The sequence below is a fragment of the Corvus cornix genome, chromosome 1 (assembly GCF_000738735.6).
Source record: "Corvus cornix cornix isolate S_Up_H32 chromosome 1, ASM73873v5, whole genome shotgun sequence".
NCBI lineage: Eukaryota > Metazoa > Chordata > Aves > Passeriformes > Corvidae > Corvus > Corvus cornix.
The window spans coordinates 117,462,384-117,479,716 of record NC_046332.1 but is presented as its reverse complement, the minus strand read 5'-3'; the positions used below and the strand labels follow the sequence as shown (position 1 = coordinate 117,479,716).

The window sequence follows — 17,333 nt, the reverse complement described above, 5'->3', positions numbered from 1 at the left end:
GGGATTAGTGTCCGCCAGCGGCGACAGGCAGCGCCGGGAGCGTGGCGGTGCGGGAAGGGGGCGAAGCAGGGGGCCGTGCCCGGAGGCAAGATGGCGGCGGCGGCGGCCTCAGAGGGGCGGGGCGCGCGCGGCGGGCGCGGGAAGCGGCGGGCGCGGAGCTGCCCAGAGGGAGCGGGAGGCGCCGAGAGGGACCCGCCGCCGCCGCCGCCATGCACGTCGTGAAGCGGGGTGAGCGCTCCCCCCGCCCCGGGGGCGCCCCACTGCTCTGGGGGGGGTCCCCCTGCTCCTCGGGGTGTCCTTCACGGTACCGAGTGTCGGGGATGGGGGGCACTGTCCTGTCCAGGGCACCCAGTGTGTGGGCATGGGACCCCTCGGCTTTGGGGGTCCCTCGTGGCACCTGGAGGGGAATCCCTCCCCCATTCTGGGGTTTCCTCGTGGCACATGGAAGGATGGGGTTGCCTCTGCTTTGGGGGTCCCTTGCATGGCACCCAAGGTAAGCAGATGGGAGTCGCCCCATTTTGGAAGGGTCCCTCATGGCACGTGAGGGATGGGACCTCTTCAGCTTTGGGATTCCCTTATGGCACATGGGGTGAGGGGATGAGACGCCCTTTTGCTTTGGGGGTTCCCCTCATGGCACCCATAGAGAGCAGATAGGGTCCCCCCCTCTTTTTAGCAGAGTGGGAGGATGGATGGGATCGCCTCAGCTCCGAAGGTCCCTCATGGTACCTGGTGCAAGGAGATGGGCTCCCCTCGGCTTTGGGGGGAGCCCAGAGTGAGAGAGCTCCCCCCAGGACACCAAGAGTGAGGGACGAGACTCCTCAGTTTGTTTTGGGTCCCATGGCAGGAGCTTTGGGCTTGGTCCCCACCCCTTTGGTCCCAGGGGTGCTGGGCCAGGGGAGGGGTCCCCAGGCTGAGGTGGGGGGTGACCCTCAGCTGGGTCCCCACCCCGGGGAATTGGGTTTGTGCAGTTTTAGGTGGGAGTTCTTGGGGTGAGGGGGAGCCTCCCCTTTCCTTGTACCCCACCCGAGCAGGCTGTCCCTGGTGATTCCCACGCCGAATTCCCCCACGGGATGGGCTGGGACGGAGCATTCTGTGCTGAACTGGTCCTTACTGGTGTGGCACTGGTGTGCCGTGGGCTCTGTCCCCAGATGGGCGCCAGGAGCGGGTCATGTTTGACAAGATCACGTCGCGCATCCAGAAGCTCTGCTACGGCCTCAACGCCGACTTCGTGGATCCCGTGAGTCCCACTCCTCCTCCTTCCCACCCTGACCCCAGCTTCTCCTGGGCAAAAGCCAGGTGGAAGCCTGGGCAGGCATTCCTGGGGTGCCCTGTGTTGGATTTGAGGATCCCTGTGGGTCCCTTCCCTCTCGGGATATTCTGTAGTTCCATGAACTCTTGGCAAACACATCCAGAATGTGTTTGTTCCAGGTGTTTGTGTTCTGAGGGGTTTTGCTTCCCAGGTGCAGAGACTGGGGAGGAGAAAATCCCCTTTCTCCTCAAACCTTGGGGAAGCTGTTGAGCCCCTGGTACTTAAAAAAAAAGGGTTTTGTTGCTCCAGTTCCCATATTTTGGATTTGGCAGGTTGCTGCCAGTGTCAGTCTGCAAAGCTGGAGCAATGCCATATGGAAGTAGCTCTGGATCCCCTCCTGGTCAAACACCAGGACAGAACTCCCTGTCATTGCAACACCCCTGCTTGGTTTTCTGCCCTGTGCAGGATTTGGGGTGGGCATTGCTCCCACTCATGGAAGCTTCTCCTTCCAAAGCCTGTGCCCAGGATGACTCCCCCTTGGATCCACCGATGTCTGTGAGATTTTTATGCATGTCTCAGACCCAGTCTGGCCATGTGGAGTCAGCAGTTGAGGCTCTTCCCATCTCCCAAGTTCTCATGATCCATTCTCCTGTCTGAAATTCCACCCATCAAACAGCTGCCATTGGTCCTGTACCCAAAAGTCTCTGGGATGGAGAGCAGGAGGAGGACACTGGTGACTTGGTGGTCACAGCACAAAGTGTCCTGACTTGTCCTCAGTGACTGGAAGTTGATGCTGAGGACAGAAATGAAATTCCGAGTCCTCCTGCCTCCTCGTGCCTCTGAATTCTTATTTATTCTGCAGTTGTGTGTGACCTCTCTTCCTGGAGCTCAGTTTCTCCTTTGGGACTTGGATCTGCTGGTGCCAGAGGCTTCCCAGGCCAACAGTAACCCTCCCAAACTTTGTGATAATGTTCCCAGTGAGGCTGTAAATCTCATGAGTTGTGCAAAAGTAACAACAGTTCACAAAGGTTCAGTAGAGATCGGTGTGGCCAGAAAAATTCTGGCCTGGTCAATCCTATTGCCTGGAAACCGTCCTTACACAGAATCCTAGAAGGATTTGGGATAGAAGAAGCTTTCAAGCCCACCCAGTGCCACCCCTGCCATGGGCAGGGACACCTCCCACTGTCCCAGGCTGCTCCAAGCCCCAATGTCCAGCCTGGCCTTGGGCACTGCCAGGGATCCAGGGGCAGCCCCAGCTGCTCTGGGCACCCTGTGCCAGGGCCTGCCCACCCTGCCAGGGAGCAATTCCTGCCCAATCTCCCATCCAGCCCTGCCCTCTGGCACTGGGAAGCCATTCCCTGGCTCCTGCCCCCCAGCCCTTGTCCCCAGTCCCTCTCCAGGTGAGCATTCCCAGCTCTCCCAGTTTGCTTTCTGCTTCCCACATGGCAGGCTGTGCTGCAGGCGCTGAGATCCATCTGAACCAGGGGGATTGGCGGTCCCTGAGCTGGGGCATTTCCCTCTTGCAGGCACAGATCACCATGAAGGTGATTCAGGGGCTGTACAGCGGGGTCACCACGGTGGAGCTGGACACTCTGGCCGCAGAGACCGCGGCCACGCTGACCACCAAGCACCCTGACTACGCCATCCTGGCCGCCCGCATCGCCGTGTCCAACCTGCACAAGGAGACCAAGAAAGTCTTCAGTGGTGGGTGAACGTCTCCAGCGGCTGGGGGAGAGACAGAGTGGGAGGCTTGGAGCACAGAAATATGGAAATCTCCCAAGTGGGAGTTCCTGAGGACCCAGACTGGCTGAAAATGCCATGGAGATGAAACCCACGAGTTTCCCAAGGCAAATGGAATTGCCTGGTTTGTGAAAAGCAGCTGTAGAAATGGAATGGTGAAAAATGTCATAGATTGAGATCAGGTTGTACCCACTTAACTCCCCATTTGTTGCTTCTTACACTGGGGTTTAACAGAATTTATAAGAGAAGTGCATCGTTAACGTTCACAGTGCTGAGCAGTAGAAGAGCAGTTGTGTGTTTGAGGGGCTGGAGGGGGTTGTGTCCGAGGACAGGCATTCCTGCCTCTTCTATCCCTGAATCCCAGTGCCAGGTGCTGCAGGTACAGGCCTGGACATGCCCTGTTCATGTCCCTTTTCCTTGCAGATGTGATGGAGGATCTCTACACCTACATCAACCCTCACAACGGGAAGCACTCCCCAATGATCTCCAAAGAAACTCTCGACATAGTTTTGGCCAACAAAGATGTAAGTAGTGGGTTTGTTTCACTTCTGAATGATTGCACTCAATTTTAAATACTTAAATAATTCACTTTTCATATTTTTTAAGCAAGCCATGTTTGTTTTAGGGCAAAAAGCCAACACAGAAACCAGTGCAGGGTATGAGCGGAACGTGTAAGAGGGGATGGAGGCATTTTCTTCCTGTGAGGATGTTTTTGTAGTAGAATTTGTTTTCTTGGATGTTCCCATTGCCACAATCAGCACAAGTAATTTATTTGAGAAAAAGTACCTTGTGCTGTAGCAAAGTGAGGCAGCACAAGGAGGGACAGAAGAGATTTGGGTTCATTCCAGGTCTGCATTCCTACTGGGAAGTTCCATTTGTCCTTTGGTTCTGTGTTTCGTTTCTCATTGTCCAATTAGATTTCAGAACATTCAGCCAAAAGCTGAGTGAAAAAAGGTTGTTGCAGCTGTGCTTTTGTTGTTTTGAGGGAAGTGCTGTTGGTGCTTCATTCCTGTGCTCTGTGCCCCTTACACACCAGAGCTTTGGGGCCAGGAGTGCCGGCAGGGATAACATTGTTACACCTTGTAAAGGTCAGTTTTGTTTTTTCCTGCCAGCGCCTCAACTCTGCCATCATCTATGACAGAGACTTCTCCTACAACTACTTTGGCTTCAAGGTAAAGAGCACATTGTCCTGGGTCTGTTGGGAAGGGTGGGAATGCTTGTTGAATCGTCTGGATTGGGGCAAAGGGGGGCACGGGAGGAGGTGGGACATCAGTGGGGCTGTGAAGGTGAGGGGGACTGGCACAGAGCAGCTGCCCAGTGGGATAAATCGTGGAGTTTTCTTGCAGTTGGAATATTTTAGCTGTTGGGCAGTCACAGCAGATCACACTGAATGTTGTCAAATGCCTTCCTAAAGGAAATAATCTAATCCTTAATAAGGCAAAGAAGGGATTTCTGCTTTTCCCACTGTTTAGTGGAGCAGTTCTCTCAGTGTGTCATGCCACACATTTATCCTCTCCCCTGCTGCTGGAGCCTCTCCCCACATCACCCCAGGGGCTGCTCTGCTGCCCTCACACCAGCTCAGCTGTGCTGCTTTGTTTTGGGCCTGACTCGAGTTTAGGGCTCTCGGGAGGGCTCCACTATTCCATAGCTCCAGGGACTCCAGAGAGCTCTTGTGGGTTCAGGGCGGTGTGGAACCTCCTGCCCATGCTCCACACTCTATAATCCAAAGCACTGTTGGAATCTTCCAGTGGACTTGTGTATTTTCAGTTGTTAATCACCTAATTAAGCTAATAAAGAGAGGAGGAGCAGAGTGCAGGGGTGGTGAAGCCTGGGATGAGGGGTGTGAAGATGACTGAGTTTGGAGTTAACAGGGTTTTTTAGAAAATCCAAATCTGCCTGTCTGCTAAAATCCATCCTCTCTTTTAAAGACTCTGGAACGCTCCTACTTGCTGAAAATCAACTCCAAAGGTAAGAGCTGTTCCTAGTGCTGAGCACTTCTTAAGAAATTTGAGTTAATTTAAATTAAATTGAAGCTAAGTTTAGGTACTGTGCTTTCACTGCAGGCCCTTGGCTTGGAAATCCTGGGACACCAGAAGGGTCAGAGATTAATTATAATATCATAAAGCTGAAACATGATTGGATTCTTGACTGGACATTTGATTGGATTTAACTGTTAGTACAGGTGGGGCTTTTTCCCTCCTCCATGAGAGCCGTTGAGCATTGGAGCAGGTTGTTCCTTGCATTTTTCAAAGCCTGATGGGATAAAGTCCTGAATAAACAGGCCTGGTGCTCTTCGAGCAGGAGCTGGGCTGGAGGGCTCAAGTTCCTTCCAACCTGAATCACTGTGTGATTCCCTGAAAACTCTGGCTCTCCAGTGTCCCACTGCACAGTGTTTGGAGCTTGTTGCCGTGACCTCTGTGTCTGTCTGTGACTGTCACATGGAGTCTTCTTTCTCCCTGGCTCTCTGGGTTTAGTTGGTGGGTGAGAAGCTGGACATGCCCCAGCCACATGCCATGGCATCCCAAAATCCCTGTGCTGATCCCCAGTGTGGATAGCAGGAAAAGGGGGATTCTGCCCCACTCAGGTGAGACCCCACCTGCAGAGCTGCCCCAGCCCTGGGCCCAGCACAGGGAGGACGTGGAGCTGCGGGAGAGAGGCCAGAGGAGGCACCAGGATGAGCAGAGGGATGGAGCAGCTCTGCTGGGAGGAAAGGCTGCGAGAGCTGGGATTGTTCAGCCTGGAGAGGAGAAGCTTTGGGCTGAGCTCAGTGTGGCCTTGCAGGGCCTGAAGGAGCTGCAGGAAACCTGGAGAGAGACAATTCCCAAGGCATGGAGGGCCAGGAGCCAGGGAATGGCTTCCCAGTGCCAGAGGGCAGAGCTGGATGGGAGATGGGGCAGGAATTGTTCCCTGGGAGGGTGGGCAGGCCCTGGCACAGGGTGCCCAGAGCAGCTGGGGCTGCCCCTGGATCCCTGGCAGTGCCCAAGGCCAGGCTGGACATTGGGGCTTGGAGCAGCCTGGGACAGTGGGAGGTGTCCCTGCCATGGCACTGGATGGGCTGTAAGCTCCTTCCCACCCCAACCCATGGAATTCCCTGATTCCGTTCCACTGCAGTTGCCGAGCGTCCCCAGCACATGCTGATGAGGGTGTCTGTGGGCATCCACAAGGCCAACATCGACGCCGCCATTGAGACCTACAACCTGCTCTCGGAGCGCTGGTTCACCCACGCCTCGCCCACGCTCTTCAACGCGGGCACCAACCGCCCCCAGCTCTCCAGGTGCTCTCCCTCTCCTTAATGCATTCCTGGGCACAGGGAAAGGCTTAGGAATCACATCTGCTCGAGTGAGACACTTGCACAGCCTCTGAAATTAGCAGCTGAATTTCTGTGCATGTTTTTATGAAGTTCTGAGCAGCTGCTGTCAAGTTTTAGCTGTCTTTGGGGAAAAATACCCATGTTTCTGTAAACTCTAGAGCTAATGGAAACCTTTCCATGGCTGTATTATATTGGAAAGTTCCTGATGTGCATGGTCTGCTACAGGTTACCAAATGAATCCTGGTAATGCTTTTCTAAAAGCAGCAAGCATAACAGATAGACTTCTGAGATCATATATATCAGAGGGAGGATTATATTTTAGAAAGGTTTGTATCAATGTATTGGGAAAGGCTCTTCCCCCAGAGGCTGCTGGGCACTGCCCAGGCTCCCCAGGGAATGGGCACGGCCCCGAGGCTGCCAGAGCTCCAGGAGCGTTTGGACAGCGCTGCCAGGGATGCCCAGGCTGGGATTGTGCAGGACCAGAAACTGGACTCTGATCCTTGTAGGTCCCTTCCAACTCAAAGTATTCCATGATCCTATGATTAAACATGTTTGGTAGCAGAGGTATCAGCAGTACGAGTATTGCTCTTGCTGTTTTCTGAAGCTGTCCTTTATTCCACGCCTGTGGGGTTGCTTTGTGGAGCACATTAAAGGTCCCATGTTTGCCCTGGTTGTTGCAGCCTGGTGAAACACTTGCGACTTTTCCTTCCCATCTTTGTCCACTGACACCATTTGTTTCCTTCAGCTGCTTCCTGCTGTGCATGAAGGACGACAGCATCGAGGGCATCTACGACACCCTGAAGCAGTGTGCCCTCATCTCCAAGTCTGCTGGGGGCATTGGCCTTGCTGTGAGCTGCATCCGTGCCACGGGCAGCTACATTGCTGGGGTGAGTGTCCAGCACAGGGCCACTCCTGCTGCTCCCAGGAAATGCCTTCCCTCTGGCTGCCAAAGCAGTGCTGCTCCTCACTCAGCTCACACAGCAGTGAGCCTCCCTCTGTAGTCCCTTGGCCAAAGGCAGGAAGGTTGGTTTTCCTTGGTGTTTGGCTTCCTGATAGAAATCCTTCCAGAAAGAGCATCTTACTCCACTGTTTGGTCAGGCAATTCCAATGTTTATCTATTGGCACCCTAGCAATATGCCCAGAGACTCGTGCACTAGCCCTTTGCCTGTCTGTGTCTCTAGCTGCCCCAGACTGTCTGTGGATGTGTGTTTGGGGTTTCTTGTCACAGTGTGTGCAGACCCTGCAAGCCTTTAGGTGACATAATGTAGGGGCAAGAAGTTAGAAGGGACATTTTATTAGCTCTGTGACACGTAGCTGATAAATACATTTTTGTCAGAAAAAGCGTGGGGATGGGAGTGGAAATAATTGACGTTGATCAGTATAAGAGCTCTGCAGAGCAATGAAAGACCCACAGGAAATGCAGGCCAGCCCCTGCAGGGAGTTGCTTTTCAGTGCTGATGGTTGTCCTGTGCCTCTGCAGACAAACGGGAATTCCAACGGGCTCGTTCCCATGCTGAGGGTCTACAACAACACCGCCCGTTACGTGGATCAAGGTGGAAACAAGGTACCTCTCAGGAGGGTCCAGAAGGGAGCCTCGGGTAATGGGAGAGCTTCCACACTGGGAAGGGTTGTCCCATGAACATCAGGGAGCTGATGGAGTGGTTGTGGGTGACACATAATCAGAAAAGGGCATTTTTCCCCTTGTGTTGGTGTCTGGTGTTCCCCTGGTGTTGCCCCCCAGTTCCCAGCTAGTTTGGGGTGTTGTGTGCGCTCAGGAGCAGGGCAGGAGGTTTCTTTCCAAGGACGGTTTGTTCTGATCCAGGTTGTGTTCCATGTCCCAGAGACCTGGGGCTTTTGCCATCTACCTGGAGCCATGGCACCTGGACATCTTTGAGTTCCTGGACTTGAAGAAGAACACTGGGAAAGAAGAGCAGCGAGCCAGGGACCTGTTCTTTGCCCTCTGGATCCCTGATCTCTTCATGAAGCGAGTGGAAACCAACCAGGTGAGAACTTGGCTGGCACAGAAAAGGTCTGGTAGTGGAGGAACAGGTGAGCAGCCCTGGAAGGACCTCAGGAAGGGCTGCAGAGCTGCTTTGCTCCTTGTTCCTTCCAGGACCTTCCTGGAAGAGCTTCTGCACCTTGTTTGGGAACTTGGCTGTGCAGGCAGAGAATGGAGCTGGACAACTCCAGTGGGATACTTTGCTTAATCTTACAGCCAATGACATGTTCTTGGACTGTTGGGCTGTTTTGACTCTGGGGTTTCCTTAAAGCATCAACATTTCCTCAGTACACTGTTCTTCCTATGCCTGCTTGTATTTCACAGGTTCCCAGACTGGTTTGGCTTGGGAGGGACCTTAAAGCCCATCCAGTGCCACCCCTGCCATGGCAGGGACACCTCCCACTGTGCCAGGCTGCTCCAAGCCCCAATGTCCAGCCTGGCCTTGGGCACTGCCAGGGATCCAGGGGCAGCCACAGCTTTAATTAACAGAGTGCCTGAAGATTTCCTCTGAATATTTTTCCTCCTTACAGGACTGGTCCTTAATGTGCCCAAATGAGTGTCCTGGCCTCGATGATGTCTGGGGAGAGGAATTTGAGAAGCTCTATGAGAGGTAGGAAGAGTGAGCAGACCTGTAAGTGGTGCCATCCTCTCCCAGAGCTGCCTGCAGGATCTGGGGCTGTGGCACAGGTTTGGAGGGGGCTCAGAAGTGGCCACTGGGCTCATTGTCAGATTGATAAATATGTGAGGATGGGGATGTGTCCTTCACACTGTGACCTGTCAGGGTGGAGCTGTGTGTGAGTGACCATTTCAGCCTGTTAGAGGGACATCCTGGAGCGATCCCCACTCAAAGCACTCCGTGGCTTTGTGTGGAATTGCTGTGTGACTGCTGTAGTGACAGATTTGTTTCCCTTCAACAAGGACAGTGCTGCTGCCCTGCTGTGAGGGCTCCCCGTGCTAGTTCAGAGCTCAGCAGTGAGGAGGCCCTTGGCTGCCCCAGACCCCGAGGAGTTAAAAGGACTCTTTCCCTGGTTTGGGGGGCTCTGGGGCTGACAGGGCTCCGTGTGTGTTGCAGTTACGAGCGGCAGGGCCGCGTGCGCAGGGTGGTGAAGGCCCAGCAGCTCTGGTATGCCATCATCGAGTCCCAGACTGAGACTGGCACCCCCTACATGCTCTACAAGGACTCCTGCAACAGGAAGAGCAACCAGCAGAACCTGGGCACCATCAAGTGCAGCAACCTGTGCACCGAGATCGTGGAATACACCAGCAAGGAGGAGGTGGGTGCAGAACGGGAGCTGGGAGTGTTGGGGAAAGCTGGGGCTGCTCCTGTGGCAGCTCTCTGGGATGTGTCTGACTGTTGCTTGGGGAAGGGAGCAGGCAGCTGAGCAAGTTCTGACCTGAGTACTCACAGCTCTTCCACTGACTGTGGGTTCCCTTCCCGCTCCTGTGGAGGATTTGGGATGACACAAGACACCCTTCAAAGGGAAAGTGACAAGGAACAAGATGGGCTTGAAAGTTCCTTCCAACCCAGACCCTTCTGGGATTGTGTGTAAGGCTGGTTTCCAGGCAGTAGAACTGATCAGGGCAGGATTTTTCTAGTCATACCAATTTCTACTGAACTTTCCTGAATTGTTGTTACCTTTTGCACAACTTCTGAGGTGCAAGAGGATCAAGGGGTGCACTTTCCCAGCCTGGCAGGTTCCCTGGTAGGTTGCTTCTGTGCAGTCTGGACAGGGAGCTGCTGTGGAGCTGAGCTGTGTGTTCTTGGCCCATTCCCAATGGTTCCCTGTCTCTGCCCGCAGGTGGCTGTGTGTAACCTGGCCTCCATCGCCCTAAACATGTACGTGACCCCTGAGCACACCTACGACTTCAAGAAGCTGGCTGAGGTCACCAAGGTCATAGTCCGAAACCTCAACAAAATCATTGATATCAACTACTACCCTGTGCCAGAGGTGAGTGCTGGGCTGGGGCAGGGCTGAATCCTGCCCAGAGCAATCCCAGAGCAGTGTGGGACACAAAGAGTCACAGGGAAACTCCACAGATCTGTTGGGAGCTCTGTTAGCCACCTGTTCCCAGGTGGGACCTGTCAGTGCCTGCCTGAGCTTCAACCCAGAGCAGTTTCATAGTGAAGCAGTTGTAGGAAAAGCTTCCCACTCTGGTTCTGCCATTGGAATTTTTTCATGTGTGAGAATTTCCATAAAGCACAGACCAGCACTAGGAACAGAGTGGGAAGTGGAACAGAGAGAAGGATCCTGGAAAGATCCTGAGAGGGTGTAACTCATTTTGGTTGGTTTTACAGCTCCCTGGCAGGAGGGGGCAGCCAGGTGGGGGTCAAGCTCTGCTCCCAGAGAACAAGGGACAGGACAAGAAGAAATGGCCTCAACCTGTGCCAGGGGAGGTTTAAGTTGAACATTAGAAAAAATTTCATAATGGAAAATGGCACAGGCTGCCCAGGGCAGTGTGAAGTCCTCATCCCTAGGAGGGGTTTAATATCCATGTGGATGTGGCACCTGGGGACGTGGTCAGTGGTGGCCTTGGCACTGCTGGGGAACAGTTGGACTTGGTGGGCTCAGAGAGATTTCCCAACCTCAGTGGTTCTGTGACTCTGCGATTCTGCTCTGTTAAATGTCTTCATTTATCAGAATGTGCTGAGTGTTCACTGCTAAATCCTGGCTGGGTTAAACAATCACAATGTATGCTGAGTTCTAAGAAACTCAGTCTGGGTCTCAGCAAACAGCAGACAGGGGGGCCCTGGGCAGGATGGAAGGTGTGCTGATGCAGAGCTCATGGCACGTTGCAGCAGGAGGTTCTGCTCCCAGAGGCCCGTCCCAGCCTGGTTTCCCCCGCAGCTGTGCTGGAGTTAACCCTGTCTGTGCTGTCCTTGCAGGCCGAGCGCTCCAACCGCCGGCACCGCCCCATCGGCATCGGCGTGCAGGGCCTGGCCGACGCCTTCATCCTCATGAGGTTCCCCTTCGAGAGCGCTGAGGCGCAGCGCCTCAACCAGCACATCTTCGAGACCATTTACTACGGGGCCCTGGAGGCCAGCTGTGAGCTGGCCAGGGAGCAGGGCCCCTACGACACCTATGAGGGCTCTCCGGTCAGCAAGGGGGTGAGTGCTAGGGACTGGGGCAGGGAAAAGCTCTGGAACGCTGATCCTGTGCCTGGGCTGCTGCAGGGACCTGGCTGATGGCAAGTGGGATCTGAGTCAGCAGTGCCCTGGAGCCAGGAGGGCCATCCCTGTCCTGGGGAACACCAGGGCCGGCATCACCAGCCTGGCTAGGGAGGGGATTGTCCCACTCTGCTCTGGGCTGGGGCAGCCTCACCTCCAGTGCTGGGGACAGCTCTGGGTGTCTCAGTGTAAGAAAGATCCAAGAGAGTGTCCAAAGGAGGGACAGGAGGATGGGGAAGGGTCTGCAGGGGCCACCCGAGGTCACCTGGTCAGCTCAGCCTGGAGGAGCCTGAGGGCAGAGCTCCCCGGGGCTGCAGCTCCTCCCGAGGGGCAGCGCAGGGACAGCTCCGATCTCTGCTCCTGGGCCAGGGACAGCAGCCAGGGAGCGGCTGGAGCTGGGCCAGGGCAGGCTCAGGCTGGAGAGCAGGGAAAGGCTCTTCCCCCAGAGGCTGCTGGGCACTGCCCAGGCTCCCCAGGGAATGGGCACGGCCCCGAGGCTGCCAGAGCTCCAGGAGCGTTTGGACAGCGCTGCCAGGGATGCCCAGGCTGGGATTGGTGGGGTGTCTGTGCAGGGCCAGGGGTGGGACTGGGTGATCCTGGGGGTCCTTTCCCACTCAGGATACTTTGTGTGATTCTCTGATTTGAAAAGACAAGCCCTGGAGCAGTCACAAGATCAAGCGTTTGTTGGGTCATACAGGAGCTAGTTGGAGAGAAGAGTTAATAGGAATAACAGGTTCATTTCCAATGGGGTTTATAAAACATGGAGAAAAGAGTGCCTTCTCTAATTTGGACCAAACTGTGTTCCTCAGATCCTTCAGTATGACATGTGGAACGTCACCCCCTCTGACCTTTGGGATTGGAAGGCTTTGAAGGAGAAGATTGCCAAGTGAGTAACCCTGCACGGTTTGTAGTAGATGTGAGATAAAACCCAGACTGGTTTGGGTGGGAAGGACCTCAAAGCCCATCCAGTGCCACCCCTGCCATGGGCAGGGACACCTCCCACTGTCCCAGGCTGCTCCAAGCCCCAATGTCCAGCCTGGCCTTGGTTATGAATTTGGTATGTTCTGTCTACTGAGAACTAAAGGTAGGGTCCAAGTGTAAAAACAGCCCCATGTGTTCCCTCCACCCCAGCAGATCTTTCCTCAGAGCTGTTTTTTGGGTGGCTTTCTTTCATTTTTGTCCTTCCAAGGCAGAGGAGCCCACCCTCACTGCTCTGCTTTAGCTGAGCTCTAATTCCATCTCAGATGGATCAGCAAACAAACATAGTGAGGAGTGAGCCATGAGCTGGGCTTAGGGGCTCTCCCCTGCTGCCAGGGAAAAGCTGAGCCTTGAACATCCTGAAGACAGGAATCACTGAAGTGTGAAGTGCCTGTCATGGACTGATTCTGTTTGGCTCTTATTTTTAAATGTGGTAAATCTGTCCCCTGTCCTGTGTGTGGAGAGGTTTCAGCCTCTTCATGGGCTGCTGGTTCAGTTCTGCCTCAGGGCTGTGGGTTGAGCAGTGCCTGGCAGATTGTCTTCCCTGCACCCCATCCTGTGACTGAGTCATTTATGAAAATAGCAAAGCCCTTAATTCCACTTCCACTTGACCCACAGTGCCAGTTCAGTGGTGCTTCCCTTTTCCCTGTGAGTGATGTGAGGCTTTGCAGGTTATCCTGGATTTCCCAGTCCGTGCTGTTCCTGGCTCTGTCCTGTCTCCCTTGGCTGCAGCTCCCTAACTTTGCCCGTTGCCCCCAGGTACGGTGTCAGGAACAGCCTCCTCATTTCCCCCATGCCAACGGCTTCCACTGCCCAGATCCTGGGCAACAATGAGTCCATCGAGCCCTACACCAGCAACATCTACACACGCAGAGTCCTCTCGGGGGAGTTCCAGGTAAGCTCTGGGAAGAGCTTTGCTGTTTCTTTATTTGTTATGACAAAGGAAGACAAGGGGAGGCCTCACACGTGGGGGCTCAGTTCAGCTGGATGTTTGTGTCCAAGCACCATGGGGACCTGGAGCACTGGGTGCTGCACGAGTCCAGCTTTGTGTGTTCCACAGTCACCGTGGAATAGGTGAAATTATAAGCAAGTGCTGCTTTTCTCTGGGAAAAACCTTTGTGGGGCCTCAAGATGGGCTGCAGGAGTGACTGCTCGGGGGGAGCTGGTGATGTGACGGAAGGGACATGGGAAGAGCAGCTGAGACTGAGCTGTGAAGCACTCAAAAGTCTGAAGGGGCCGTGGCAGAGCTCCACAGGCCCAGAGGGGTCTGTTGGTTAGGGAAGGGAGTTGAGTTCAAGTTGAGTTCAGGAGACTGGAGTTAGCAAAGACCCCTCTGGAGACAAGGGGAGTCTGTCCCTGTTTGGGAGATGTGTCCATCCCCTCAGTGTTCTCCATTTCTCCTGGCTGCAGGATCACCCCAGACAGGAGTGGGGAGGTAGAACAGCAGGATTGTTGCCCTGCCTCCCTGTGTAGGGCAGGGAAGGGCTGTGGGACAGGGACCCCAGTCCCAGCAGGAAAAGGTGGCTGTGTTTTCTTCCCAATACTCAGCCTGCCCCTATTCTGTTCTTTCCCCTCCTGACATCAGTTTTCTTGTTTACACCCTTCTTTAGGAACTCAGGTTGTGCCCAGTGGCCCTGGCACAGCAAGATCTCTCCTTTTCCCATCTTTTGGAGTTCCTCATGCAGGGCAGTTCCATACACTCCCCTTTCTAATTTGCCATGTCCAGTAGAATCCCAAACTGGTTTGGAGGGACCTTAAAGATCATGTAGTTCCAGCCCCTGCCATGGGCAGGGACACCTTCCACTATACCAGGTTGCTCCAAGCCCTGTCCAGCCTGGCCTGGAACACTTCCAGGGGTGAGAGTCTGTCAGGAATGTGCAGGATCTTGTTCAACCATTTAAAAACTTCTGCCTTCTGCCCCTCCCAGGTTGTGAATCCCCACTTGCTGAAGGATCTCACGGAGAGGGGCCTGTGGAACGAGGAGATGAAGAACCAGATCATCGCCCACAATGGCTCCATCCAGGTATAGGGGGAGCAGGGCAGGGATTCCTGCCAGGCAGGTGCTGCTCATTCTGCATTCCCACTCTACCAGAAAGATGATAAAGGGGTGATTTCGTAGCAGGGGGTGTCATGGAATCTGCTGTGCTGGAAGGGACCCACAGGGATCACCCAGTCCCACCCCTGGCCCTGCCCAGACCCCCCAGCAATCCCAGCCTGGGCATCCCTGGCAGCGCTGTCCAAACGCTCCTGGAGCTCTGGCAGCCTCGGGGCCGTGCCCATTCCCTGGGGAGCCTGGGCAGTGCCCAGCAGCCTCTGGGGGAAGAACCTTTCCCTGCTCTCCAGCCTATCCACATGGAACTGCTGAGGGGGAGCTGAGGGTGTTTGCGTGTATGCTTGGTGCTTGCAGACACAGGATGTCACGAGGAGGCCACCAGGTTATCAGAGGAATGGAGCACCTCTCATGCAAGGAAAGGCTGAGAGAATTGGGATTGTTCAGTCTGGAGAAGAGAAGGCTCCAGGGTGACCTAACTGTGGCCTTCCAGGACCTAAAGGAGCCAACAGGAAACACGGAGAGAGACTGTTTCCAAGGGCTGGAGGGCCAGGAGCCAGGGAATGGCTTCCCAGTGCCAGAGGGCAGGGCTGGATGGGAGATTGGGCAGGAATTGTTCCCTGGGAGGGTGGGCAGGCCCTGGCACAGGGTGCCCAGAGCAGCTGGGGCTGCCCCTGGATCCCTGGCAGTGCCCAAGGCCAGGCTGGACATTGGGGCTTGGAGCAGCCTGGCACAGTGGGAGGTGTCCCTGCCATGGCAGGGGTGGAATGAGGTGAGCTTTAGGCTCCCTCCCAACCCAAACCATTCTGGGATTCTGTGTTTGGATTCAGGGATAGAGCTCAGCTGTGCAAGCCTCAGTTCCAGTCAGGACTGCTGGAGCCCCAGCAATCACTGAAGAATTCCATGTTATAAATGGGGATATTTGTGCAGTCAGTGCTTTCCACACTGGGAAACTCCTCCTGTTCCTTCCAGAACATCCCTGAGATTCCCGATGACCTGAAGCAGCTCTACAAGACCGTGTGGGAGATCTCCCAAAAAACCATCCTGAAGATGGCTGCAGACAGAGGGGCCTTCATCGACCAGAGCCAGTCCCTGAACATCCACATCGCCGAGCCCAACTACGGGAAGCTCACCAGCATGCACTTCTATGGCTGGAAGCAGGTACAGCAGGGGGCTTCCTCCCCACAAACGGGGCATTAGCTGGGCTGGGGGCTTGTTCCTGACAAATGGGGCACTACCTGGGACGGGGGGGGGCTCGTTCCCAACAACTGGGGCCAGTAAGTTTGGCACACAGGGACTGGTAAGTTGTGGCACAGCAAGTTGGTCTCACTGATTCTGGTAAGGGCGAATGGCTGTTTCCTTCCAAGAATGCGGTTTTCCCCTGGAGTATCTCCAGAGCTGCAGAGCTGGGGGTGCCTGCACTGCTGCTCCCAGCCCTGAGGCTCCCGCTGTGTGCCCAGGGCCTCAAGACCGGGATGTACTATCTCCGGACAAAGCCGGCTGCCAACCCCATCCAGTTCACCCTCAACAAGGAGAAGCTGCGGGAGCGGGAGAAGGCCTCCAGGGAGGAGGAGGAGAAGGAGAGGAACAAGGCAGCCATGGTGTGCTCCCTGGAGAACAGGGAGGAGTGCCTGATGTGTGGCTCCTAAGGGATCGCCCACGGCTCCGGCAGAGCCATTCCGTCTGGCCGGAGCTGCTGGGATGGGAGCGTCCAGAATAACGTGAGGATGCAGAGGGCTGGGGCTGGGAGGGGGGTAGTGTAGCTTCCCCATCCGCAGGGATGGGGCACAGGGATAGGGTGAGCATCGCTTCAGTAGCTGGGCTTCCCAGGGATTTCCGTGTTCTGGCGTGGCCTTCCATGGAACCCTGCAGGCGGGACCGAGGACAGGGAGGTGCTGGTGCCGCTTACAGCTCTGTCCTGGGCACTCCAGACTGTGCCTTGCAGTCACCAAAGACTGTTCCTCATGGCCCAGAGGAGGCAGCACCCCTGGCTGGTCCCTTTTCCTTGGCTGGGAACCCCCCCGGGGTAGGTGTGTTCAGTGTCTGCCAGGGCACAGGAGCACCTGTGTCCAGCTGACACACCTGGAGTGTTCCCACCCTGCCAGAGCCTCCTCCCACTGCTGCTCCCTCTCCTTGTCCCCTCCTCTGGTCTTCCCAGAAAGCCTTTGGGAGGAGCTGACAGGTGGAAGGGGTGTTTTTTCCCGGGCTGTTGCTCCTCTTCCCTCAGCTGCCAGGGCAGAGCATGGCACTGGCTGAACATCCCTCTGCAGTGGGGCCAGGAAAGGCAGAGCTGCTGCCCTGCATTTTATTCTGCATTAAAGTCACTGATTCAGTCTAACTGCTCAGGCAGTTTCCTGGCAGGGGGGCCAGTGCTGTCCTTGTGTGCCATCTTGTGAGGGGCACATGCCATCGGTGAAGGTCACCTGCCATCTCTTTTCAGAGAGCTCCATTTCTCCACCCCAGGTAGTTCTTAGATCTTTTACACCTCTTATCAATTTACTGCTCCTGTACCCACTCCGTGCTCGAACTCAACAGGGCTTCAGGCAGTTCTGCAATATTTATTGAACTCATGAACCACAACCAACCCTGAATCCAGCCAAACTCAATAAAACGTGGAATGTTGAAGGAATGGGTGGTGTTATCTTGGGAACACTTTTTTTTTTTGATGAAAAATGAGCATCTGTGGTAACAGGTTTGTGGTTTTGCTCCTGTGCTGCTTTCCACAGGGACATTGAGACACTGTCCTTCTGCACAGCTCCCTGACAGGAGAGGGCAGCTGGGCGGCATTGGGCTCTGCTCCCTGGGAACAGGGACGGGAGGAGAGGAAGCGGCCTCAAGCCA

General features: G+C 55.1%; 1 protein-coding gene across 2 annotated transcripts; it reads left to right on the top strand.

Moving 5' to 3' along the window:
- Nucleotides 1-143: 143 nt before the first annotated feature.
- On the top strand, nucleotides 144-17,121 carry RRM1 (ribonucleotide reductase catalytic subunit M1). Of its 2 annotated transcripts, none has more exons than XM_039554018.1 (19): nucleotides 144-228; nucleotides 1,149-1,237; nucleotides 2,776-2,953; nucleotides 3,413-3,513; nucleotides 4,102-4,161; nucleotides 4,918-4,957; nucleotides 6,101-6,263; nucleotides 7,045-7,186; nucleotides 7,780-7,863; nucleotides 8,141-8,302; nucleotides 8,829-8,908; nucleotides 9,371-9,572; nucleotides 10,098-10,247; nucleotides 11,183-11,404; nucleotides 12,274-12,350; nucleotides 13,202-13,337; nucleotides 14,370-14,465; nucleotides 15,465-15,653; nucleotides 15,953-17,121. In XM_039554018.1, exons 1-19 carry the CDS (start codon nucleotides 210-212, stop codon nucleotides 16,139-16,141), a joined length of 2,379 nt encoding a protein of 792 aa, XP_039409952.1. In that variant the 5' UTR covers nucleotides 144-209; the 3' UTR covers nucleotides 16,142-17,121. The 2 variants fall into 2 exon arrangements, with proteins under 2 accessions (XP_039409952.1, XP_019149617.2); XM_019294072.2 differs by lacking the exon at nucleotides 144-228 and adding an exon at nucleotides 471-493.
- The last annotated feature ends 212 nt before the right edge of the window (nucleotides 17,122-17,333 follow it).